Source organism: Caretta caretta, chromosome 1, assembly GCF_965140235.1.
Source record: "Caretta caretta isolate rCarCar2 chromosome 1, rCarCar1.hap1, whole genome shotgun sequence".
In the NCBI taxonomy this organism is placed as follows: domain Eukaryota; kingdom Metazoa; phylum Chordata; order Testudines; family Cheloniidae; genus Caretta; species Caretta caretta.
The window spans coordinates 350301036-350325563 of NC_134206.1; the positions used below are offsets into that span (position 1 = coordinate 350301036).

At 67.2% G+C, this 24528-nt stretch overlaps 2 protein-coding genes across 2 annotated transcripts; one reads left to right on the forward strand and one right to left on the reverse strand.

Annotated features, from left to right (window-relative positions):
- Nucleotides 1-10824: 10824 nt before the first annotated feature.
- Nucleotides 10825-20309, forward strand: LOC142071625 (uncharacterized). The gene is made up of 8 exons (XM_075127064.1): nucleotides 10825-10999; nucleotides 11470-11540; nucleotides 12656-12788; nucleotides 14905-17370; nucleotides 18275-18445; nucleotides 18958-19086; nucleotides 19533-19624; nucleotides 20222-20309. Exons 2-8 carry the CDS (start codon nucleotides 11512-11514, stop codon nucleotides 20307-20309), a joined length of 3108 nt encoding a protein of 1035 aa, XP_074983165.1. The 5' UTR covers nucleotides 10825-10999; nucleotides 11470-11511.
- Nucleotides 20310-20344: 35 nt separating this feature from the next.
- SPMIP1 (sperm microtubule inner protein 1) lies at nucleotides 20345-24222 on the reverse strand. Its single transcript, XM_048836789.2, has 2 exons — nucleotides 23185-24222; nucleotides 20345-22123 (listed from the first exon to the last, which is right to left on the reverse strand). Exons 1-2 carry the CDS (start codon nucleotides 23594-23596, stop codon nucleotides 22014-22016), a joined length of 522 nt encoding a protein of 173 aa, XP_048692746.1. The 5' UTR covers nucleotides 23597-24222; the 3' UTR covers nucleotides 20345-22013.
- Nucleotides 24223-24528: the final 306 nt, after the last annotated feature.

Genomic DNA, 24528 nt, shown 5'->3' on the forward strand with positions numbered 1-24528 from the left:
CAAGCGTCTGGTCCTTGGGCAGCGGCCTCTGGCCAGTGGGGGCCTGTGGCCCATCACCCGGGCATCTGCTGCTCGGGCAGCCCTGCGACGTTGCCCACAACCCAGTGTGGCCCGTGGAGTCAGGGCTGCAACCAGCCCAGCCCCTCCTGTGCCTGGCTCGCCCCATGGGGCCCAGTCGCACCAGCTGCGGGGGCAGCTAAGTGGCAGGGTTCAGCTGGCTCAGAGTCCCTGGGTGGCCCTGCCCAAGAGCCTGCCAGGGGTGCATTGGCAGCAGTGGCTCCGCACTGCCCACCTGGCCCCCAAGGCTTGGGGTGCAGCTCCCTGGCCAGGTGCCAGCGATGCCCATCTGTATCGCGGCAGGTGCTCTCTGTGGGCAGATATCCCCCCCACCCCCGCAGTGCTCTGGGCACCTGGGGCCATGTCTTCCCAGGTGCCCTCCAGATCCTCACCAGGAGCCAGCGGGTCGTCCCCCAGGGCACTCGGCCCTGCCCCGCCCACGCCCCTGGCCCTGCTGCTGTGAAATCACTAGTGCTGCCCGCGAGCTGCATGTCTCCGGATGCCGCCTGGCGCCCTGCGGAGCTCCCTCTCCCTGGGATGGGGGCTGGTCACTGGCTCTGTGACCTCCCCCCATTTCTCTCCATCCCCCCCCCCGGGTTCCATTGATGCTTTGGGGGGAGGCTGCCTGCAGCTGGCACAGACGGAGCCCAGCCCCTCGGAGCAACGCTGCCGTCAGCCCAGCGCCCCGTGATGGCAAAGGAGAGTCCAGCTTGGCGGGAGATCTGCGGGGGAGGGGGGGGGACTGATCTCACCTGAGCCTCCCGCAGTGTGGGCCACCGGGAGCCGAGCTGGAGCCAGGACTCCTGGGTTCTCTGCCCAGCTCTGGGAGGGCAGTGGGTCCGGCTGCTGCTATAGACCTGCTCAGGATTGTTGTTCCTACACCACCACCCCCACCTCCCCGGAGGGTCCTTGACAAAATGCCCTGAGGGTCGGGTTGCAGGGGGGGGGGGGTTCCCTTCATCCCCCCAGCCCTATGGGCCATTCTGCCCCAGGGACAGGCACCAGCCAGAAGCTCAGCCAGGGACCCAAAGCCCTGGTGCCAGGGGGCAGTGGCCGTGTGCCAGGAGGCAGGGGGAGAGCCGTGCCAGGCTCAGAGCCCAGTGCCAAGACCCCCTGGCAGGTGCCCAGCAGTGCCCATCGCAGTGGGTCAGACAGGCCATCACAGCACCCAGCCCGAGACACTCACCGGGTGGCCACGTCCCGCCCCAGGGCCTGGCACCCCCCAGCACCACAGGCTGCAAACTGGGGTGGGGCACCCCTTTGCCAGGATAGGGGCAGGAGGGCACCTGCCCCAAAGAGCACAGCCATGGGCAGGGGAGGGAGATGGGGCCCCCCCCGCCCAACCCCCACACTGCAGCTCAGATGTCCCGAACCTGACACCTGGTGCCCCTGCATAATTGAGGAGCTGCCAGCAGCCAGGGAGCCGGGCGCCTGACACAGCCACCACCAGGTACGATTCCCCCCACACACACACATGGGGCACCAGCTGCCCCCCGGCATGGTGCAGAGGCGGGGGTGATGGGCGCAGGACAGCGTGGCAGGGCCCTGCATCTGCTCAGGGCTGATTCCTTGGCTGCCCCTTGTGAGCATCTGCAGGCTGGGGACATGGGCACTGCCCACTTGGGGGGCATCCTTAGCCCATTGCCAGCCCGGGCCAGCTCCCAGCCTCGGCACACTGCGGCCCCCTCCCTGGGTCGGTCCGGCCTCTCCCAACCTACCCGTCTGTGGGATGCCCAGCCACCCCCTCCAGGCTTCGAGCCCCCGGGGGCCATGGTGCCGGGGGGACCCCATCACCGGGGCCAGTAGTGCCAGGCATGGGGGGGAGTCCTGGGGCCTGGCGCAGGGGAGCTGTGGGGGGTGCCCTGGGGTAGGTGCTGCGGGGGGGGGGCAGGTCCTGGCTCCAAGCCCTAGGGGAGCTGATCACCACCTCCTCCGCAGGCCACCAGCTGCCTGAGATGGACCCATTGCCCCAGGAGGCCCCGAGCCTGTGGGAGCTGTGTGGGCTCCACACACAGGGGGCCCAGAGGCCAGGGGCCACGCACCAGGTGAGACTGGCCCCACACAGCCTCTCTGGGCACATCTGGGCAGCTGCCACGTGGGGGGGGCTGGTGACCCCCTTGCCCCCAGGGGCCAGACCACAGCCCCATTGCCAGCTTGGTGGGACAGGGCTAGGGACACCCCGGGGTGCTGCGCTGGCAGGAAGCCAGGCAGGGGCTGGACCCAGTTGGGTCAGGAGGGTCCAGTGTGGGGCAGCTTGGCCCATGGCTCCTGTGGGGGGTGGGCAGGTGCTGGGGGCAGCTGGCATGAGCTGGGCACATGGGCTATGAATGCCAGAGAGATGGTGTGAGCTGGACAGCACCCTGCAACCTTCCCTGCCCTCCAGCTCCGCCAGGGCCCCTCAGTCCTGACCCACAGCCCCCTGTTACCCCAGCCCCCTCCCCACTCAGTCCCCCTGGGGCTGACCCTGCCTTCCAGTGCCCAGTTTGCACATTGCTGTGATGCCCCCCTCCCGGTGCCCCCCTGTGCTCTCCTGCAGCAGCTGCTGGGGAGCAGGCTGGGGCTGCTGGCACCGTCCCCACCCCTCTGAGCCCTTCTCCCCCCAGGGCTGTGGGGCTGGGCCCCAGGGAAGCTTCTGCACCGAGATGCTGCTGGAGACGCTGCTGGAGGCCGGGTGGCGGCACCACCTACTGGCACAGGTGCGCTGGGCTGGGTCAGACCCTGCGGAGTGGGGCAGGGATCTAGGCAGGGCTGTGACCCATGGGGCAGCCAGACCCCGGGGAAGGGGCAGCCCCTGGCTCTCTAGTGCCCCCCTGTGGCAGGCTGAGGAGCTGCTGTGCCCCGCCATGCCCAGAGGGGGCAGCGTCCGTCACTGTGTGGCCTGTCCAGGTCCTAGCCAGCGCCTGCCCCACCAGTGGCTGGGGGGAAGTGCCCCCAGCACAGCGCCCACCCTGTGTGGCAGAGGGGCCAAGGCCTGGGGTCCCTTAGCCCTGAGGGTCCGTGCCAGGGCCCAGCCGCGTTCGCCCCCTGGCTCCGGCCCTGCGCTCGTGCGCTCCTCCCCCGCCCGCTCGGCTCCCCGGCTCCGCAGCATCTCCCCACCTATCTGCTCCTGCCCCCCGGCGCTCCTCCCCCGCCCGCTCGGCTCCCCGGCTCCGCAGCATCTCCCCACCTGTCTGCTCCTGCCCCCCGGCGCTCCTCCCCCGCCCGCTCGGCTCCCCGGCTCCGCAGCATCTCCCCACCTGTCTGCTCCTGCCCCCCGGCGCTCCTCCCCCGCCCGCTCGGCTCCCCGGCTCCGCAGCATCTCCCCACCTGTCTGCTCCTGCCCCCCGGCGCTCCTCCCCCGCCCGCTCGGCTCCCCGGCTCCGCAGCATCTCCCCACCTGTCTGCTCCTGCCCCCCGGCGCTCCTCCCCCGCCCGCTCGGCTCCCCGGCTCCGCAGCATCTCCCCACCTGTCTGCTCCTGCCCCCCGGCGCTCCTCCCCCGCCCGCTCGGCTCCCCGGCTCCGCAGCATCTCCCCACCTGTCTGCTCCTGCCCCCCTGCGCTCCTCCCCCGCCCGCTCGGCTCCCCGGCTCCGCAGCATCTCCCCACCTGTCTGCTCCTGCCCCCCGGCGCTCCTCCCCCGCCCGCTCGGCTCCCCGGCTCCGCAGCATCTCCCCACCTGTCTGCTCCTGCCCCCCGGCGCTCCTCCCCCGCCCGCTCGGCTCCCCGGCTCCGCAGCATCTCCCCACCTGTCTGCTCCTGACCCCCGGCGCTCCTCCCCCGCCCGCTCGGCTCCCCGGCTCCGCAGCATCTCCCCACCTGTCTGCTCCTGCCCCCCGGCGCTCCTCCCCCGCCCGCTCGGCTCCCCGGCTCCGCAGCATCTCCCCACCTGTCTGCTCCTGCCCCCCGGCGCTCCTCCCCCGCCCGCTCGGCTCCCCGGCTCCGCAGCATCTCCCCACCTGTCTGCTCCTGTCCCCTGCGCTCCTCCCCCGCCTGCTCGGCTCCCCGGCTCCGCAGCATCTCCCCACCTATCTGCTCCTGTCCCCCGGTGCTCCTCCCCCGCTCTGGTCCCCAGATCTGCAGCATCTCCCCACCTGTCTGCCCCCGGTGCAGACACCCCCTGGGCCCATCTGCAGCTGATGTGGCCCTTGGATCCGGGCTGGCACAACCCCTTGGCCTCATCTACTCCGGGGCCCCACATTCCCCCCCCGATTGCCCAGCTTGGCACAGGGGTGAGGGGGAGCTAGTGTTGATGTGACCTGGGGCAGAGCCCATCGCTCCCTAGGCTGGGATAACAGCTCACTACTGCTGCTGGCTGGCACTGAGCCAGCAAGCCGTGGGGAGGGGGAGGGGGCCTTTGACTTCAGCCTTGTCCCTTGTTCCCCACCCGCACCCCCTGCCCTGCAGCTTTACTGGGACTTCCAACTGCTGGACTCCGACGGCGACGGCCGCCTGCCCCCCCGCGACGCGGAGCTGCTGCTCCGGGAGGTGCCGGGAAGGGGCGCCAGCGGGCCAGCCTGGCACAGCTTCCTGCAGGAGCACAGGCATGGCCTGGCCTGGCGAGACATAGAGGTACCCAAGCAACTGCCCAAAGACCAAGGCTGTGGGGAAGGGGAGTCTAATGGGCAGAGCACAGAGGTGGGGGGGGCTGGGAGCCAGGACTCCTGGGTTCTATCCCCAGTTCTGGGAAGGGGGGTGTAACGATGCTGCCTCTGGTGGGACCCAACCTAGAGTATCAATTCAGGGCAAATTGCTTAGAGCAGGGTGTGACGAAGTGGGAATGTTCTTAATGTTGTCTCTGAATACTGTGTGGGTGCCTCAGTTTCCCCTAGACTTTTCTTAAGTATCTAGGTGGTGGGATAAGAGGGTGTGATTGTTGCAGAGCCCTAGAGGGCCAGTGTGATGGTGTCTGACAGAGAATGGCCAACACCCTGTCTCCTGGCCACTGACGGCCTGGGCCTCTCCTCTGCAAAGGTGCCAACTGAAGGTGTTGGAGAACAAAGAGACCAGGTGGCCTCCTGGCCTGGGAAAGAGACAAACAGAGGCCAGAGGAGGGGCGGGAGAGTTTCAGTTGGGAGCTGGCTGGGGAAATGGAGGGAGGCCCAGATGGTGCTCTGGCCTCCCTGCCCCCCAAGATGGACCTGACTGAGGGGTCCTGTTCTCTGTACCTACAAGCTCTGTGTTAGACCGTGTTCCTGTCGTCTAATAAACCTTCTGTTTTACTGGCTGGCTGAGAGTCACGTCTGACTGTGGAGTTGGAGGGCAGGACCCTCTGGCTTCCCCAGGACCCCGCCTGTGCGGACTCTGTCCCGGCGTCCCCGGGCGATGCTCTGGGACTGCTCCCGACGAAGCCAGGCAGGACCCTTGGGGAGCCTCCTCTCCGGGAGCAGCCTTTCTGCAGGACACACAGCTCACCCGGCTTCCACCTTCCTGGGTCTGATCTCGGAGCATTCAGCCTCCTCTGCCCTCCCTGCGCTTCCCCCAGCGAGTCCCCCAGGCGGGGTTCTGGGGGGGCCAGAGGGTCCTGCTCCCCCCGACTCCTCAGTCAGACGGGACTCTCAGCCAGCCAGGAAAATGGAGGTTTATTAGATGACAGAGACATGGTCTAACACAGAGCTTGTAGGTACAGAGAACAGGACCCCTCAGCTGGGTCCATTTTGGGGGGGCAGTGAGCCAGACAACCACGTCTGCCCTTCACTCCATGTCCCCAGCCAGCCCCAAACCGAAAACTCTCTCCAGCCCCTCCTCCTCTGGGCTTTGTCCCTTTCCTGGGCCAGAAGGGCACCGGATTCCTTTGTTCTCCCACCCTTTAGCTCTCACCTTGCAGGGGGGAAGGCCCAGGCCATCAGTTGCCAGGAAACAGGGTGTCGGCCATTCTCTGTGTCCAGACCCCTGCACACACGTGCCTGCTAGGGCTCTGCAACGATCATACACCCTTAGCCCACCACCTAGATACTTAAGAACTGCACAGGGGAAACTGAGGCACCACCACAATATTCAGAGGAAACATTAAGAACAGTCCCGCTTCATTACATCTCTGCCCCCTTCAAGACCGAACTGAGTGGGGTCATTTTAGCTGGAGACCTGGGGAAGTTCGAAGCCACCAACGTTCCCATGGATGCCCCAGCATCTCTCCCGTTCCTTGGTGGGAGTTACACCAGGCCCTTCCAGTTTCATGCCCTCCCTTAGGTCGGGGTTGGTCGATAGCACTCACATGCCGCATGGGGGAAGGTTTATGCGGCCCGTGCCCTTTGGTCACCCCAAAACCCCCAGGGGTCAAACTGGGATCGGGTCTTCTCCCAGAGCTCCAGTCTGGAGGGCTGCAATTCGGGCTCTCTTGGTTAAGAGCCCCCATCTTGACCTAGGCCACATACTGTTCACTTACAGAACTAGCATGGAGACATCCCTTTCTCCACAACCTTGTCTCCCCAACAAGCTGGCCAAACACAGCCACTTGGTTAGAGGACTGTTCAACTTTCTTAACAGCTCTCACTCCATCTGAGACCTTCTCAGAGCTCTCCACACTGGATCTTTCGACAGGAAAGTCAGTGGATCCATTCACAACAGAACATTTCTGGCTGTTAGGAACTGAAACTTTCTTGGTTAAATCACTTTCACACCCTTCAGTTGCAGTAAACTGCTTGCAAAGACTCCATGAGGATTCCTTTCCCGAGGGCTTTTCTATGCAACAATTCACCCCTCACAGAAATTCTGCCCTTACCCTCTTCACCTAGGGCTTGATCTAGAGGAACACTTTCCTGAGCAACAACAGACTCTTTCTGGGTCTCCCTCACATCCAGAATTACCTCTGGCCCATCCAGAGGATTCCTACACAATCCCCTTTCAGGCAAACTTACAGACTTCCTAGATAAAAGGTCAGAAGCATTCTCCTTCCCTTTGCCACACACAAGTTCAGGAATCTTTTCCTTCTTGCTACAGGTTTCCACACGCTCAGTAGGTAACACAATTAAATCCTCTTTCTGCTCTCCTTGTGCCCTGGCTAGGATCTCACCCGGATCAGACAGAGTTGCAACACCCTTTCCTTACCAAGCACCTTGCCACTCCCCACAGATCCCCTGCCCTGCCTGTGTCTCCCCCCACTCAGCTGGGGTCTCAGCTCCCCCCATGCTCAGCGCTGCCCTTGCTGTCCCAGTGGGGGTAGGCAGCGAGCTCCCTGCTTTCCTCACTGCATCAGAGCCAGCCTGAGCCCCCTCTCCGGTGTGCAGGGGGGCGGGGAGCATCTCTCGGTCCCACCCAGCCCCAGGGGTCTGGTTACAGGCAGGCAGGTAGCCTGAGCCTAGCCGCTCCTCCCTGCTGCCAGCCAGGTCATCTGCATTTTCACTGACCATTTCCCCCTCCGCCGATTGGTTCCCTGGATTCAAAGGACTCATCGAGCAGCTGGAGAGGCCTAGGGGACCTCCCAGGGGTGAGTGGGGATAGACCCTGGGGGGCCAGTTCCACAGGGAACCTCGAGACTAAATTGTTCACCCTGGTTAAGGGGGGGGTGTGGACGCCACCTCACTGCCTTTGAGCAGGCTGGAGATTTGAACCAGGGGGACCTTGCAGAAAAGCCCCAGTATCTAGCTGGGTCCCAAGGCCATAGACGGGTCAGCCAGATAGGTGGGGAGGTGGACAGGCTTCCACTCCTGACCCCAACCTATATGTGTGCGTGGAGTTTCCTGGGCTCAGGCCCCTCCGACCCCCCAGTGGGAGGAGAAGGTGATGGTCAATGGGGAGACATTCCTGGGGTGGTGAGACCCTGGGACACAGAGAACTGTTGTTAGGCCCTGGGTGGTGCAGCCCCCCCAGATGCTGCAGGGCTGAGAGACCTGGGTAAAGGTGCCAGGGACGAAGCCCCTCACCCTGCCTATGGCCCAGATCCCTGTGCAGACACAGGAGGGGTGGGGCTGGCTGGTGGTTGGGGTTCTCCAGGATATCAGCTGTGAGACCCTGTTGTGGGGTGACTGTGTCTCTTTGGGACAGGATCCAGGCCCGGCTCCTGTAACAGACAAGGGTTTGAATTTGAATCCAGGGAACCAATTGGCAGAGAGGGAAATGGTCAGTGAAAATGCAGATGACCTGGCTGGCAGGGGGGAGGAGCTGCTAGGCTTGGGCTACCTGCCTGCCTGTAATCAGAGCCCTGGGGCTGGGTGGGACAGAGAGATGCTCCCCACCCCCCTGCACACCGGAGAGGGGGCTCAGGCTGGCTCTGATGCAGTGAGGAAAGCAGGGAGCTCGCTGCCTACCCCCACTGGGACAGCAAGGGCAGCGCTGAGCATGGGGGGAGCTGAGACCCCAGCTGAGCAGGGGGACCCACAGGCAGGGCAGGATGGCTGCCAACCAGGTTTGCCTAGTCCAGAGGTGCTGCTGGGAAGTGATCCCATGGCAGGGAGGAGGTGACCCAGGACAGGGCTCAGCGGGGCTGTGACCCCAGGCCCAGCCCGTGGGAGGGAGCAGGTCCCACTCCCTCCCAAACCAGCTGAATCCCAGACTGAGCTGCAGAAGGATCCCTCCTTGGAGGAGCTGAGGGAACGTGCTGGCCGCAGGCTGCAAACCCCCTTGGGGAAGGCTGCAGGGACAGATTCCCGTGGGAGAAGGGATTCCTGTACCGGGAATGGGCTCCCCCAGGGAATGTAGAACTGTGGGGGATCAGGAAGCAGCTGGGGGTGCCCCAGAAGTATCGCCCCAGGCTATTGTACCTGGCCCACCATGTCCCTCTCTCGGGACACCAGGGGATCCAGCACCCCAGGAATGTCTCCCCATTGACCACCACCTTCTGCTCCCACTGGGGGTTCAAGGGACCTGACCCCAGGAGACTCCACACAGACATATAGGCCGGGGCCAGGAGTGGGAGTCTGTCCACCACCCCACGCATCTGGCTGACGGAGTCTACGGCCTTGGGACTGTTGGGAACACTTCTTGGGTGTAGCACACCGGGTAACAAACCAACTCAAGCTGTTGTTCAGCCTCTCGGCACTGGGTGCCGGCAACAGGACCCAGCAAGGGAGCTAGACACCGGGGCTTTTCCGCAGGGTCCCCCTGGTTCAAATCACCAGCCTGCTCAAAGGCAGTGAGGTGGGCGTCCACATCCCCCCTTCCTTAACCAGGGTGAGCAATTTAGTAACGAGGCTCCCTGAAGAACTGGCACCCGGGGGTCTATCCCCACTCACCCCTGGGAGGTCCCCTAGGCCTCTCCGCTCCACCACCGCCAGTTCATGCAGCTGCTGCATCTCCTGCAGCTCTTTCTCAGGCTCTCGCTGTCTCTCACGGTCCTCTCCAACCCCTTCAGTTGGCACCTTTGCAGGGGAGGGCCCCTGGCCATCAGTTGCCAGGAGACAGGGTGTTGGCCATTCTCTGTGCAGACACCATCATACTGGCCCTCTAGGGCTCTGCAACAATCACACCCCCTTATACCACCACCTAGATACTTAAGAAAAACATAGGGGAAACTGAGGAACCCAGTATTCAGAGAAAACATTAAGAACATTCCCACTTTGTCACAAAGGGCAGTCACAGCCCCAAGCTGATGGTTCTCCACCTCTAAGGCACCAAACCAGCCAGACAGAGAGGACTTTGGTCTCACCCCGCTGGCTAACCACAAGTCACACAAGCAATTCCCTTCGACACTCCAGTTTCCCAGTATCACCACCAGGGCCACCCGTTATGGGGGTGAACGGTTATGAAAACCAATACCCCAATGAAAGAAAAACGGTTCTCTCGATCCCAAAGGACGAAGCTCCAGACCCAGGTTAATATACAAGTCAGATCTTACCCACAAATCTCGCTGTTGCCAATCCTTTAGAATCTAAAATCTAAAGGTTTATTCATAAAAGGAAAAAGATACAGATGAGAGCTAGGATGGGTGAGATGGAATCAATGACATCCAGTGATGGCCAAGTTCTTGGTTCAGGCTTGTGGCAGTGATGGAATAAACGGCAGGTTCAAATCCAGTCTCTGGAGAACATCCCCAGCTGGGATGGGTCGTTCAGTCCTTGGTTCAGAGCTTCAGTGTAGCCAAGTCCCTCCAGAGGCCAGAAGCAGGATTGAAGACAAGATGGAGGAGCTGCCGCAGCTTTTTATAGTCTCCTGCCAGGTGGTCTCTGCTTTCCTTGTCCCAGAGACAAGCTGCCCCTCACATGGCCTGGAAAACCCTCAGCGGTCTGTCCATAGGCAGGTCCCTGCGTACCTGGCTGAGTCGCAAGGTGTATCTGCCTTCTCTCAGTGGGTCAGGTGTGTCGCTGATGGTCCTTCATGGGCCATCCGGCCAGCTAGGCAGAGCTGAACCAACATGTCTGGGGTGTCCCCCAGAAGCACAGCACAAGTTTGAACTACAGACAGTAGAGAGCCAATACTTATAACTTTAAATACAACAATGATACATGCAAGCAGACTCCTAAACAGCAAACCCTAACCTTGTCTTAGACACCTTATTTGACCCGCTTTATAGAAGATTTGGTGCCACTACAGGACCTTGGTTGCAACGATGATCTATACGGTCCCAGTTCATGTCAATAACGTCACGGGGTCTACTCGGTAGAGCAGGGGCCGGGGAGCTGGGACTCCTAGGACTCCTGGGTTCTATTCTCTGCTCTGCTGGTAGCTGTGAGTCTGCCAGTGTCCCGGCCTCACACCATTGTGCCAGGCGTTCAGCTGCTCTCTGGGGAGGGGTGGCAGAGGGCAGCAATGGAGCTAGGGCCTGGGGGCACTGTACCCTGGGGCCCTGCCAGCTGGACTGATTGCAGGAGCAGGCTGGGGGGGGGGGGGAGTGGATGCAGGGCTGGGGGGGGGCTGGCACTGCCTGCATGGGAGAAGGAGGGTCCAGGGCTGCCCTGGCACTGACCCACCCGTGTGTCTCCTGTCCCCAAGGCCTGGCTCTCTGCAGACCGCCAGCCACACCCAGGGCCAGCCTGGGCCCCTGGGCAGGGATGCCGAGTGGAGCCGGGGACATGCTGCCCCAGCGGGACGGTAAGGAGCGGGCACTCCCAGGGGGCCGAGGGACAGTGCATTGCCAGCGTGTGCCAGGCCTGCCCCCGGGGCAATCACGACCCCCCCCCTCCCCTGAACTGGCATTCAGCCTCACTAGCTGGGCCACTGGGTCATGGGTCCTTGTCCCACAGCTGCCAGCCCCCCATAACTCCCCTCCCTGGGCCATGGACTGCCCTGGCAGGTGCTCTAAGGCAGGGTAGCTTGGGCTCCGGGGCCCGTTTACCCTGGCCGTGATGCCCAGGGGGCACCGGGGACGCCTGGCCTCCTGACTGAGACTCCCACAAACACACTGCATGCCTGGTCTGCTGAGAGCCAGGATCCAAGCCAGCTGGGTGCTGATGGGACGCTCTGTGCCTTGTGGGGGCTCATCCCTGGAGAACGCCCCCCCCAGGCTCTGCCCTATCTGTGCCCCCTGCCAGATACTCACTGGTCGCCCTCTCTCTCTGCAGGGTGCGGGCACCGAGGACAGCAGCCTCCTGTGCCCCTGGGCAATGCACCGGCCCTGGCAGCTCCTGGATGGGTAAGTCTGACCCCCCGCCCTGGCACTGCTGCCTTCCCCTCACCCATGTCTGACAGTGCAGCCCCCCCAGGACCTGAGCCATGTACAGCAAGGGGGCGCAGCCAGTGCTAAGCCAGGAGACAACAGGGTGGGGGGGACGGGCATCACCGACCTGTTCCTGCCCCATTGTAACCCGAGCAATGCCATGGCGGGACACAGCTGGGGGGTCCAGGGTGAAGCCCCACCACCCCCTTCCCCTCACCCAGCACACGGCAGGGCCCAGCACCGCCTGTGGGAAGCCGGGCCCCGGACACTGGCACCAAGCCAGGGCCCAGGGGAACCCACAATGGGGCAGGAGCCAGGCCAGACGGGCCCCATCCAGGGCAGAGGGTAGGATATGGGGCCAGACAGGCCCGATCCAGGGCAGGGGGTGGGACATGGGGCCAGACGGGCCCGATCCAGGGCAGAGGGTGGGACATGTGGCCAGACGGGCCCGATCCAGGGCAGAGGGTGGGACTTGGGGCCAGACGGGCCCGATCCAGGGCAGAGGGTGGGACATGGGGCCAGACGGGCCCCATCCAGGGCAGAGGGTGGGACATGTGGCCAGACGGGCCCGATCCAGGGCAGAGGGTGGGACATGGGGCCAGACGGGCCCGATCCAGGGCAGAGGGTGGGACTTGGGGCCAGACGGGCCCGATCCAGGGCAGAGGGTGGGACTTGGGGCCAGACGGGCCCGATCCATCTGGGGAAGCAGTCATGCAGGGGGGCACGGTCATGGAGCCCCAGAGCTGGGGGAGACTCCTGGCCTTGCTGTAATGTTGCCTCTTCTCTGACTGACGCTCTGGGGCTGGCTCTCTCTCACTACGCCCCAGGATCAGGCCCCATGGCTCTGCTGCAACCCCACTAAGGGCAAGTGGTGGGCACCTGGCTGGGACACCCTCAGCAGCACCAGGCAGGCCCGAGAGCCTGGAGACGTCCCTGTCCCCCCGTTCCTCAGTTTCCCCCCGTGTGGCTGTGCTGTGAGGTGTCCCAGACCCCAGGGGCAGGCCGCGAGGGCATGGGGCTGGGTGTGAGGGCTCCCTGCGGGCGCAGGCCAGGCGGGACAGAGGACCTAACCCTGCCCCCTCCGTGGGAAGGTTCTGGGACTCGGCGCCCTTCCAGGTGGTGTCGCGGCGCGAGGCGCTGGCCGGGCCCAGGCTGGTGGCGGGGCGGCGAGCGGTGCCTAGCTGGACGAGCAGGGCAGAGACTCTGCGGAGCAGAGCTGCCCAGGTAGGAGCCGGGCGGGGGGACAGCCACAGCCCGAAGATCCACACCCCCCTTCCTACCGCCCTCCCCGCCACCGTGCCTGCCCTGGGCCCTGTCTTGCTGTCAGAGGCTCTCCTGGGTTCGGGTGGGTCCCCCCTTACTGCTCTGCCTGGCACCGTGCCCTGGGCAGGGCAGCCCCGCTGGGCCCACTCAGCCCCCGCTTGTCTTCCCATGGTGGGCACTCCTGGGTGGGTGTGGGTGAGCGGGTGCGGGGCACGGCCAGGGGAGGGGCTGGGGGGGCACAGTGAGGGGGTGTGGGACACGGCCAGGGGAGGGGCTGGGGGGGCACGGTGAGGGGGTGTGGGGCACGGCCGGGGGAGGGGCTGGGGGGGCACGGTGAGGGGGTGTGGGGCACGGCCGGGGGAGGGGCTGGGGGGGCACGGTGAGGGGGTGTGGGGCGCGGCCGGGGGAGGGGCTGGGGGGGCACGGTGAGGGGGTGTGGGGCGCGGCCGGGGGAGGGGCTGGGGGGGCACGGTGAGGGGGGTGTGGGGCGCGGCCGGGGGAGGGGCTGGGGGGGCACGGTGAGGGGGGTGTGGGGCGCGGCCGGGGGAGGGGCTGGGGGGGCACGGTGAGGGGGTGTGGGGCGCGGCCGGGGGAGGGGCTGGGGGGGCACGGTGAGGGGGTGTGGGGCGCGGCCGGGGGAGGGGCTGGGGGGGCACGGTGAGGGGGTGTGGGGCGCGGCCGGGGGAGGGGCTGGGGGGGCACGGTGAGGGGGGTGTGGGGCGCGGCCGGGGGAGGGGCTGGGGGGGCACGGTGAGGGGGTGTGGGGCGCGGCCGGGGGAGGGGCTGGGGGGGCACGGTGAGGGGGTGTGGGGCGCGGCCGGGGAAGGGGCTGGGGGGCACAGTCAGCGGGCGCAGTGGCATGGGGCACGGCCGGGGGAGGTGGTGGCTCCAGGGAGCTAGCAATATCTGGTGCCAGGGTGGCTGCCAGGCCTGGGACCCGGGTTGCTCCAGCCCCTCCTGGTTCTTGCTCCGTCCTCAGGTGTGAGCTCGGCCCAGCTCCCCGGGCTGGCCTGGCCCTGAGGAATCGCCTTGGTGCCAGGCTCTGCCGCTGGGCCGTTGGCCTGGCTGAGCAGCTGGATGTGGCGTGGCCCGGGTGGGGCAGGACCGGCAGCTTGCACGGCCACGGGGCTCCGGGCAGCCTGTGCCGGGCACCTCACAGCCACGTGCTGTGCGGGGCGGGTCCTGGGCACAGTGCGGTGCCATGAGGGGCGGGGGGGAGGGACTGGGCACAGCCTGGAGGGTGGGGGGGGAAGCGGTCGCGGAGCCTGTGGCTGATCCCGCTGCCCCTGTGCCGTGGCCCCGCGTGCCCAGAGAAGGGGGGTCAGATCTGGTGGCACCAGGCGCCAGCTGATCGCGACAGAGGGGTCCCAATGGGGCTGGCGCACTCTGGGACTTCCTTCCCCGGAGCCAGGGCCGGGACACGGGCTGGCTCACTGCCCCCCCCCCCGCCCCCCCACGCTTGGCCGTCTCCTGCCCCGACGGGTACAGCCCCTCAGCAGCTACTGGGGGCAGCGAGGCCATGGGGGGTGGGGGGCGAGTGCCCAGACGAACCTGTGCAGTTATACCTGTGGGGGGCACCGTGCCCTCTCTGGTCAGCAGCCCAGCTGTGGCCCCTGCCTCCTTTCCGGGGGCGGGGGTTCGAGCCTCCAGAGGTGCCCACCCAGGTGGACCCAGCTGGCTTCGGGCAGGTGACTCGGGACAGCACCAGGGAGCAGAACCCAGGTGCCCGTCGGCCCCGACCACTGGCCCTGCAGTGGGACGCAGGTCCCAGCGCCTGTCTGGCTCACACCCAGCTCGCATGGGCACCCCCTGCTCCGGGCCACACCCGTGCTAGGCACCATAAGGGCAGCCACGAGGGGGTGCTGTGTCCAGCCTAGCCCCCACCCACGGGCTGCCCCCTGCTGGTCCCGAACCCCTCCCTCATGCTGCTCTGGAGCAGGGCTCCCCATGGCTGAGCGGGTGGAGGGGGGGTCATGGGGCCCCAGCAGCCCCAGCAGGGCAATGGGTTTATCATTGGGCCGCCACAGGGTTCGGGGTCCATATAGGGTCTATAATGTCTGGCTGTGTCTCGTCTAAGCCCCAGGAGATGCCGTGCAGCGAGCCGGGGGCCCTTCCTGCCTGGGAGCTGCTGCAGAGAGAAACAGGGGCCCGGCAGCCCCACGAGCAGAGGTCGCCGGAGGCCCCGGGACCCCCCCAGAGGGGACAGCGGCTCCTCCTGGCCCCAAACATGCTTCAGCGGCAGGGAACTCCACAGCCGGAGCCAGAAGCCCAGGAACGGGGGGAGCTGGAAACCCGGCAGCCGCGGGGGTCTCCACCAACGGCCCAGTGGGGGCTACAGAAAGCGCCGGGGGCCCAGCCGCTCCAGGGAGCTCCGCAGACAGAGCGGGCGGCTCTTGAGCCCCAAGATCCACAGGCCCTCGAGGCCCAGGACCAGGGGGAGCCCAGGGCCCAGAAGCCCCAGGGGCGCCCACACGGGGAGCAGGTGCCCCTTCCGGTGCAGTGGACCCCACAAGGGGACCCAGCGGCTCTTGAGCCCCCTGAACAGAGGATGCCACTGGTCCTTCAGCCCCAGCAGCTGGACCCCCCTGAGCCCCCACAAAGGGAGCTGGGGCCCCGTCAGGCTCAGGGGGTGCTGCAAAGGGACAAGACTCCACTGGGGCTGTTGGGGGCCCTGGAGCCCCAGGGGTCCCTGGGGAGGGACCTCGCAGCCTTTCAGGCCCAGGAGCCGTGGCAAAGGGAGCCGGAGGCCGGCCAGCCCCAGGACCTTCGCGCTGGCCTGGGACCGATGGGGCTGCGAACCCCTGAGCCTGCCCAGAGGCAGCTGGAGACCCGGCAGGCCCCAGGGAGGCCGCAAAGGGAGCCAGGAGCTCCTGAGTCCCTGGGGGTCCCTCAGCTTCAGGAGGTTCTGCGGAGGGAGCCCCAAGGACAGCAGGCACCGCAGGCCTGTCGGCTCTGGGGGGCTCCACAGTCAGAACTTAGTGCTCCACAGCTCCAGTGGGAGCCCCAGGCCCCTGCACCCCAGGAAGTGAGGGGCCCCCCAGAACCCCTTCAGCCTCAGGGATCTCTGCAGAGTGACCTGGAGCTTCTGCAGGGGGAGCAAGGAATGCCCCAGGAAGGGAGGGAGCCAGTGGGCCCCGTGCACCAGGACCCAAAGAGGGTAGAGCCCCCTCTGCCCTGGGACACTCCCCAGAGCGAGCCAGAGCCTTGGGAGACCCAGGGGGCTCAGCTGCCGGAGCCATGGGGGTCTCAGCTGAAGGAGCCCTCAGGAGCCCCTCAGCCCCAGGGAGCTGTGCTGAGGGACCCCCCCTGGGTTCATCCCCATGGACTGAGGGAGCTGAGACCAGCCCCAGTTCTGGGGCCAGGGAGCATCCGGGCCCAGGGGATGCTGCACGGGGAGGAGCTTCCAGCTCCTCGGCTCCAGCCAGCGCTGCCAGGGGAGGCCACCCCGCTGGAGCTGGGGCCGTTCTGGGCCCAGGGGCACCTGCAGGGGGACCCCAAAGTGAACCAGCCTCGGGGGCTGGGGCGGCCACGGATCCCACAGCTCCACAAAACTCCACTGGGGCCACTCCAGCCCCGGGAAAGTCCAGAGCTCCAGGAGCTGAAGGGAGAAGAGGCTCCCCAGGTCCCTCAGCTCAAGGGATGGGGGCCAGGGGCCTGTCAGCCCCAGGGAGCACTGCTGAGGGAGGCTCTTGGGCCCCGGGAACTTGGGGGTCCCCAGGTTCTTCTGCCCCAGGCACTGATAGGACCAGAGGTGGCCCAGCCTTGGAGAGCTCTGCTACTGGAGGTGGAGCCTGCTCAGCACCGGGAGCAAGAGGCCCTGGAGCCCCTGGAGCCCCAGGAGCCAGAGACTGAGGAACTCCAGGTGTCCCTGCAGAGGGAGCTGGAGACTGAGGAGCCCCAGGTGTCCCTGCAGCGGGAGCTGGAGACTGAGGAGCCTCGGGAGTCCCTGCAGCGGGAGGCAGAGACTGAGGATCCCCGGGTGTCCATGCAACAAGAGCCAGAGACTGAGGAGCCTCGGGTATCCCTGCAGCGGGAGCCGGAGGCTGAGGAGCCACAGAAGTCCCTGCAGCGGGAGGCAGAGACTGAGGAGCCCCGGGTGTCCCTGCAGCAGGAGCCAGAGACTGAGGAGCCCCAGGAGTCACTGCAGCGGGAGCCGGAGGCTGAGGAGCCCCAGGAGTCCCTGCAGTGGGAGCCAGAGGCCCTGGAGCCCCGAGTGTCCCTGCAGTGGGAGCCAGAGGCCCTGGAGCCCCAGGTGTCCCTGCAGCGGGAGCCGGAGACTGAGGAGCCCTGGGTGTCCCTGCAGCTGGCTGGGGAGGTGCTGCCGGCCCAGGGTGCTGTCCAGTGGGGGCAGCAGGCCCATCAGCTCCTGGAGCCAGCGGAAGCCACTGGGCCTTCCCCACCCAGCCCTGGGCATCCAGGCCAGAGCCCTGGGGAGGCCCTGAAGTGGGATCAGGCAGTCCTCGGTACTGGAGGCTGTGGGGCGAGCCCTGGCTGGGCGGACCAGCACAGCAAGCGTGGAGAACAAGCCATGGGGCCATGCTGGGTAAGGAGGGGCAGTGGGGAGGGAAGCCCTGAGGCAGGGGATGGAGGTGGGGCCCAGGGTGCAGAGGGGGTGTGGCCTGTGCCATGGGCTGGGGGCTCCCATGCCTGGTGGGGGAGGGGGCGTGGCCCATGGTGCAGAGGAGGTGTGGCCAGTGCCATGGGCAGGGGCTCCATGCCTGGTGAGGGAGGAGGTGTGACCAGTGCCATGGGACGGGGGGGCCCCCATGCCCGGGGGCAGGGGTTGGTGGCTGGGATGGGAAAGCTGCTCAGGGATCTGGTGTTCCCCAAAGCACCGCAGCCCTGCAGCCCCCTGCCTGGAGCCCCCCAACCCGAAGGGAGGAGACCAGCTCCCAAGCAGCTCACGCAAGGAGCGCCGAGTGCGGGAAGCTGCCACCGGAGCCTGCCCTGGAGACAAGAGGGGTACACAGGCACCCCCCCACCAGCTCGGGCACTGCCAGCTGGGAGGGGTTTGGCCCAGCCCCCAGGGAGCCAATTTGGCCCAGCCCCCAGGGAGCTGCGCTGAGCTCAGAGCGGGCCGGGTCCAGCTGCCCCCCCCAAGCCGACCCTGGCATGGGCCCATCCTATGCCCGCTAGCCGCGTCCCAGCCCCATAGAGTCACAGCTGGACCATGGCTTGGTGCCGGCCCGAATGCCCATCTTCCCTGGCCCAGGCACTGCGGGGTTAGCGTGGTGCCCGTCACGGGGCCGTCTGCACCGACCCATGGGCCAGGATGGGGCCCTTGTGCGGTGGGGGTGCTGCGGCCTGGGAAACCCAGGGGCTTGGGGGGTGGGCCGCGCTCAGGGGTCACCCGCTGCGGGGAGAGGCACATGTAGGGGGAGGGGTGTCTCGCTCAGCTGCCCGGCCCCCTGGCACCCCCGTCCCTAACGCTTCTGGTGCCATTGCAGCCCGGCCTACCCGCCCCATGCGGCCAGCTGCGGGGCAGCCCCCTGCGCCGGGAGAAGGCCTTTATCCGCCCCTCCCGGAGGGAGCAGCAGGAGGCCGTGCGCAGGCTGGCGGAGCTGCAGCTGGAGGGGGGGCACAAGCACCGGCGTGACAAGGAGCGGCAGCTGCTGCGGGTGAGGCGGGGGGCTGCCCGGACTCGCCCCGCACACGGGCCCTGCTGTGGGGGCAGGGGTTGTCCTGCCCAGGGCGCCCCCAGGGGCGAGGCTGGGGAGTGTCACTGTTCTGGGCCCGGCCCCTGCGGCGTGGGGACCAGAGTGCCCACCTAAGTGCCCCAGGGCCCGGCTGCCCCCTGGCGCTGCCCGGGAGGTGGGACAGGATCCTAGGGGCAAAGATCGGGCCAGGCAGGGGGTGCAACTCCGGGGCAGGCTGGCACCCCACGGGGCACTGCACCCTCTGCCCTGGCCTGTGCGGAGCTGGGGGGTGGCTGGGTCCCACTCTGGGCACTCTCTCCAGCCCCGTGGAGGCTCCGTTCCCCTGCCCTGGCAGTGCCAGGCCCCAGGAGCTCCCCGGGCAGGGCTGGCACAGCTGCTCTGTGCACCTGGAGAAGGGGCCACTCCTTGCCCAGCTGCCCCCTCCCCGGGCTCTCTCAGGTTCGGGTTCAAGCCCCCACCCCGTCTCCCCCCAGTTCCAGGAGCGACTGTCCATCGCCAGGCACAGGTCGGTGGAGAATCTTCTGGGGAGACCCCAGCCTGCTGCGGAGCCTCAGCTGCAGGCAAGGGCCCTTCTGCTGCCCAAGGGGGGGGTCCAGCCTGGTGTGGGGTGGCGATCACCCCAGAGGGTGGGGGGTGGGATCCAGCCCAGTGTGGGGCTGGGGGGAGATGATCACCCCGGGGGGGGGGGAGCCAGCCCAGCATGGGGGCAGTAGGAAGCAGTTGCCCCAAGGGGGATGGGGGGGTGGGATCCAGCCCAGCGTGGGGGCAATAGGAGGACCGGGGGGGCAGTGTCCCTGGGGGTCAGGGCACAGATGCACCAGCAGTGGCAGATGGCAAGACCCTGTTGGCATCTCCCTAGATGGGGCAGAGGGCTGCCTGGGGCTCAGGGAGGTGGCCTGCCCCCCTGCCCCGCTCTCTCTGGGGCGCCGCTCCTCCACGCTCGAGGCTCTTGGCCGGCCAGGGCAGAAGTCCCCAGGCGGCTGGCTGTGCCCGGGGGGGCAGGCTGGGTGGGGCAGCGTTGGCTCAGCCTGGCCCGTCCCCCTGGCAGGAGGCCCGGGCACAGCAGAGGGAGGCTCTGAAGCAGCACCTGGAGCAGGTGAAGCGGGCGCGGACGCACGGCATGCAGGCCAGGGGCCACAGGCAGGTGCCCGTGGGGAGCGGCATGGCTGGGGGGGCGGGGGGGGGCAGAGGAGCAGTCCTGCAGCATGGGGCCGGGGAGCCGCTGGGGTGCCCTGGAGTCTCGTCTCTCGCTCCAGCCCACTGGCTGCTCTGAAGCAGGGCTGGGGTCCCTGCCATTCCCTCACCTGCCCCCCGCATCTCTGCCTGGGGGCAGGGGTGGCCTGGGCAGGAGGGGGTCGGAGGGGAGTGCGGCTTGCGGGAGGGGGTCGAGCAGAGCAGCAGGGCGTGTGGGGCCAAGACCCCCAGCTCTGGCCTGGGTCATCCCACCCCTGTGCTGGCTGTCCTGCCTGCCTCCCCCCAGGCTCATTCGTGCCCCCCCTCGCTTGCCCCAACTCTGGCCCAGACTGTCCAGTCACAACCCCACCATTACCCTGCTCCCCCAGGGCTGGCCGCCCCTCTCCTGTGCTGCCCCAGGGCTGGCCGCCCGTCTCCTGTGCTGCCCCAGGGCTGGCCGCCCGTCCCCCGTGCTGGCCCAGGGCTGGCAGCCCCTCCCCCGTACTGGCCCAAGTCGGGCCAGGCTCTCTGGCCCCACGCTGACCCATGCTGGTCTCTCCACAGGAACACGCTGAGTTTCCAGGAGCTCTTGGAGCCGCTGGTGGCACCGGGTGAGGAAGGCAGCGACCTGAGCCCGGCTGGGAAGGCCTGAATATGGGTGGGCATGCAGGGATGGGCAGCCCGCTCCCCTCGCTCCCAGCCCGGCATTGCCCAGCCGTCAGGGGGCCGCCGGCACACAGCCTGTGATGAAGTGGGGGATTTGCGTAATGTGTTGTATGAATAGTTTGTGTGCCTCAGTTTCTCCATGTGTGCAGCATGATTAACTAGGTGGGGGGACTCAGGTGCGAGCACCTCGGGCTGCCTGGTCAGACGTTGTGACCGATTTTGCCGGCAAGACAACAAAGGAGGGGCAACTGGGCATGACTGGGGGTGGGGGGTGGGCTGTTGGCCGCAGGACACTCTCCAGGTTTGGGACTCAGGGAGAGAGCCCAGGGCTCTGGCCCCCACAGATGGACTTTGCTGAAGGTTCCTGCTTTCTGTGCTAACAAGCTCTGTTCTCCGCTGTGTTCCCGACCACTAATAAACCTCTTGTGTCCCACGCTGGCTGAGTCCCTGCTGGCTGCGGAGTTGGGGTACGTGGCCCCATTGGGGGTGTGTGAGGTTTCCCCAGGTGTCCCAGCCAGGGGGACTCACTGTGGGGAGCATGGATGGGGGGGCGAACGCTCCGAGGTCAGACCCAGGAGACGCTGTACCCAAGGGGGATTGCCCTGGTGAGAGTGCGCCCTGAGGGGTGTCACACTGCCCCCAGGGTCCTGTCGGGCCCCCCCTGAGAGCGGGGCTGGAGCCCTGAGCGCCTAGGGAGTCCAGGGAGCCAGAGCCACCCCACAGCCTGCTGCCCAGCCACCCCGGGCTTTGACTGAGGTGGGGCAGACACCACGGCCGGCTGTGTGCAGGGCTGGCCCCATCCTTCTCGGCTCCCCCCATGCTCACCACGGCTCGGAGCTGTGGGGCTGGAGATCCCGGAGCGTGGGGGGTGCTGTGGGGCTGGAGATCCTGGAGCGTGGGGGGGGGGGGCGCTGTGGGGCTGGGGCACAGGGAAGGACAGGAGCCGCAGCTCAGGGGCCATTCCCAGGGGCTGGATAGGAGGCTCAGGGGTGCTGTGGGGCTCAGGCCCTCCTTCCCCCCATGGTGGCTCTCTGGGGGGGTCCCCACCAAGAGGGCGAGGGACTGCCGGTGAGGACAGTGGGCAGCCACCAGAGATCCCCAGTGGATGGAGACACTGGCTAGGCAGGGGAGCCCCCTGGCGCTGCCAGGGGCCTTGGAGAGGAGCCCGCAGGACTGTGTAATGGCTCTGCCCACGTGCGGCCCAGCCTGGCACAGCCTACAATAAAGTCATCCACCCTTCACCTTGGCACGGCCCCGGGGCTGTTACCATGAAGGACGTGCCAGGCCCTGCTGGTTGCCTGTGCCCACCCTGGACTCGCCGCAGGGCTTGGTGCCCAGCCTGACCCTCACCGGCTGCCACTCCCAGAGCCTTGACCCTGCTTGGAGGGGCCCTGGCAGCCACAGGCTGGGCACTGGCCAGGTTGGGGTCAGGCTCTGCCAGAGCCGGGTGCCAGGGCCAGCTGCCTTGGCATGCCGCTTTGCACAGAGGCGGTTAAAGGGGAGGCCCCCGGGCCCTACATTTGGTTAGTGCCCGGCCGGGTGGGTGAAGGATGCACAGAGCCAGCAGGGCAGCACCAGGCGGTCGTGTTAGGAGAGTCCAGCGTCCCAAGCAGCCAGCGTGATCCAGGGGTGGGGGGACTGGCCCAGTCCCAGGCCCAGAGCCCCATGGCGGGGTAGGGGGGTCGGGCTCTCACAAGGCCACATCGCGTGGGTCCAGCAGCGAGAAGACCCCATTCTTGCGGAAGAAGCTCTCGATGCGGCACTTGGGTGACGGGGGCACGTAGACGTTGGTGACTTTCCCTGGGCAGAGACACAAGGGAAGGGCGGTGAGCTGGGGGGGCAATGAGCTGGGGGGTGACAGACCAGAACCCCAGACCCCCCCCACCCCCGAGTTGACTCATTGCCAACTTTCCCCCCCGGCAGCACTGGGCTCCCACGATCTTGCTTGGTGAGTGTCCCCTGGCACAGGGGTGACCCCAGAGCGCCCCCACTGCATGCCCAGTGAGCCAAGAGGGGACCCCGGCTTTAACCCCAAGCCCTGGCGCCCCCCCCCCCCCCCCGGGCAGAGCCGCTCGCTGGGCTATTAGCCGGCAGCTGGTGCTCCAGTTGGCAGGGGTGAAGGGCTGGGGCATGAGGCCACCGTGGGCAGAGGAGTTGGCTTGGGGGGCAGCTGGGGAAGCTGTTGGGCCAGTCTGGCTGGGAGCCCTCCCACCCCCGGGAGGCGGGCCCAGAGCATGTGAAGGCTGAGGGGACATGGCGACTGTCATCGCAGTTCCAGAGCCCACGTGGCACCTGGCTGCAGCTGCAAAATGCTGAGAGCCTGGTGGGCTTTGCTCGGGGGGTTGTCACAGCTGGTGCTGGGCCGCAGGCCAGGCCCCCTCAGCACTAGAGCCTCCTGGCCAAGAACCACGGCCCTGCCTCTTGAGCCAGAGGGGAATCTCCATCACACCCCAGCACTATAGGGCCTATGACACACAGCAGACGAGATCTCATCCCATCCAGCAGAGGGCAGGGCTGCCCCCACCCCCAGGTCATTAGCACAAACCCAACCTGTGCCAGCCAGGTGCCCCGACACCGTGGGGGAAGGGGCTGGGGAACCCCCAGCCCACAGCGCCAGCCGCAAGAGATTTGCTGTACGCAAACGAGCTCAGGCCGGCTGTGCTGATTGGCCCAGCCCGCCGCGAGGTCACAGCCAGCGTCATGGAGCCGTTCCGGAGGCACTGCCCCGAGGGGAGAGCGCCACCCCGCGGAACCCCCCCCCCACCAGTGCAGCCCCGGGCTATGGGGCGAGACGGCCCTGCGGGCACAGGCGGGAGGCGGGGGCAGGGCTCTGCCCCCCAGCGCCCGCTGCCCCGGCTCACCCATCTGCCAGCCGTAGATGAAGTTGGTGGTGACGGGGGTGTAGTACTTCTCCTCGGGCCCGCGGGTCGTGCGGAGCCGCAGGTACCGCCGCCGGCCCTCGCCGTCCTGGGAGATGCCCTGGTACAGCAGCTTCCGCACCTCCGGCGCCACGGGCTTCATCTCCCCCTCCGGGATGCCCGGGGCGGCCCCGGCGGGCGCCTGGGGCGGCCGCTGGGCCTGGGCCACGGGCGCCGGAGACCGGAGGGCAGGCAGCTTGAGTGGCTCCCGAGTGGCCCGGCGCCGCTGCTCCTGCTTGGCCTTGACAGACGCCCCGAACCGCTGGCGCCAGCGGAAGCGGAGCCGCAGCTCCTGGAGGTACTGCTCCTTCCAGAACTCCTGCTGCTGCGCGTCCATGCTCAGCGGGCGCGCCATGCTGGCTCCCGCCGGCCGCCCCCGGGCGCCCTGCGCTCAGACGCCCCCCCCCCGAGAGAGCTGCGGGGGCCCCCCTGTGGCAAGGCTGAGCTGCGCCCCGAGGGCCTCCTGCACCGGGTACCCTGTGGGCACAAGTCCGGGGCTCGGGTCCCGTCCCTGCTGGTACCATTGTCAGCTGTGTTGCCATGGCAGCCGCATCACACCCCTGAGCTCACAGAGGCCAGGGGGCAAGGGGCTGCCTGGCACGGACCCGGCTGCTGCCCTGCTCCGGGGCCCCAGCAATGGCTCCAGGGCAGGGACGTCTGAATCTCACCCGGAGCAGCCCCCCAGCGGTGCCCTCCATCAGCAGCGGCTGCCCGCGGCCCCTGCTGGCCAGCCCAGGGGGCACTGAGCCTGGGCATCGCGCTCACATGCTGGCTGCCCCCGTGGCACCTCGGTGAGTGTGTGTGTGGGGGGGGAGACCAGCTGCCCCAAGGATCAGATGGGCCAAGGCTGTACTGGTGCTGATGGGAAAGGGGGGGATGCTCTGGGAGTCACCCCCCCCCCCGGTGACATTATGAGTGTAATATAACGTCTCATTGAAAGGTGACAGGGCCAGAAAGAGTTAATTACCTCCCAGCCTGACCCAGGGCCAGACCCCACCCCAAACCGCCCCCCCCCCCCGGGATCCCACCCCCTATCCAATCCCCCTGCTCCCAGTCCCCTGACTGCCCCGACCCTTATCCACCCCTCCCCGACAGCCCCCCAGGGACTCCCACGCCTTATCCAACCCCCCTGTGCCCCGACCACCCCAGAACCTCCACCCCATCCAACCGCTCCCTGTCCCCTGACTCCCCCCCAGGGCCCCTTGCCCAACCCCCCCACGGCCACCCCCTTACCATGCCGTTCAGAGCGGCAGGAGCTCGCAAAAGGGGGGACAGCGGTGGAGGGGC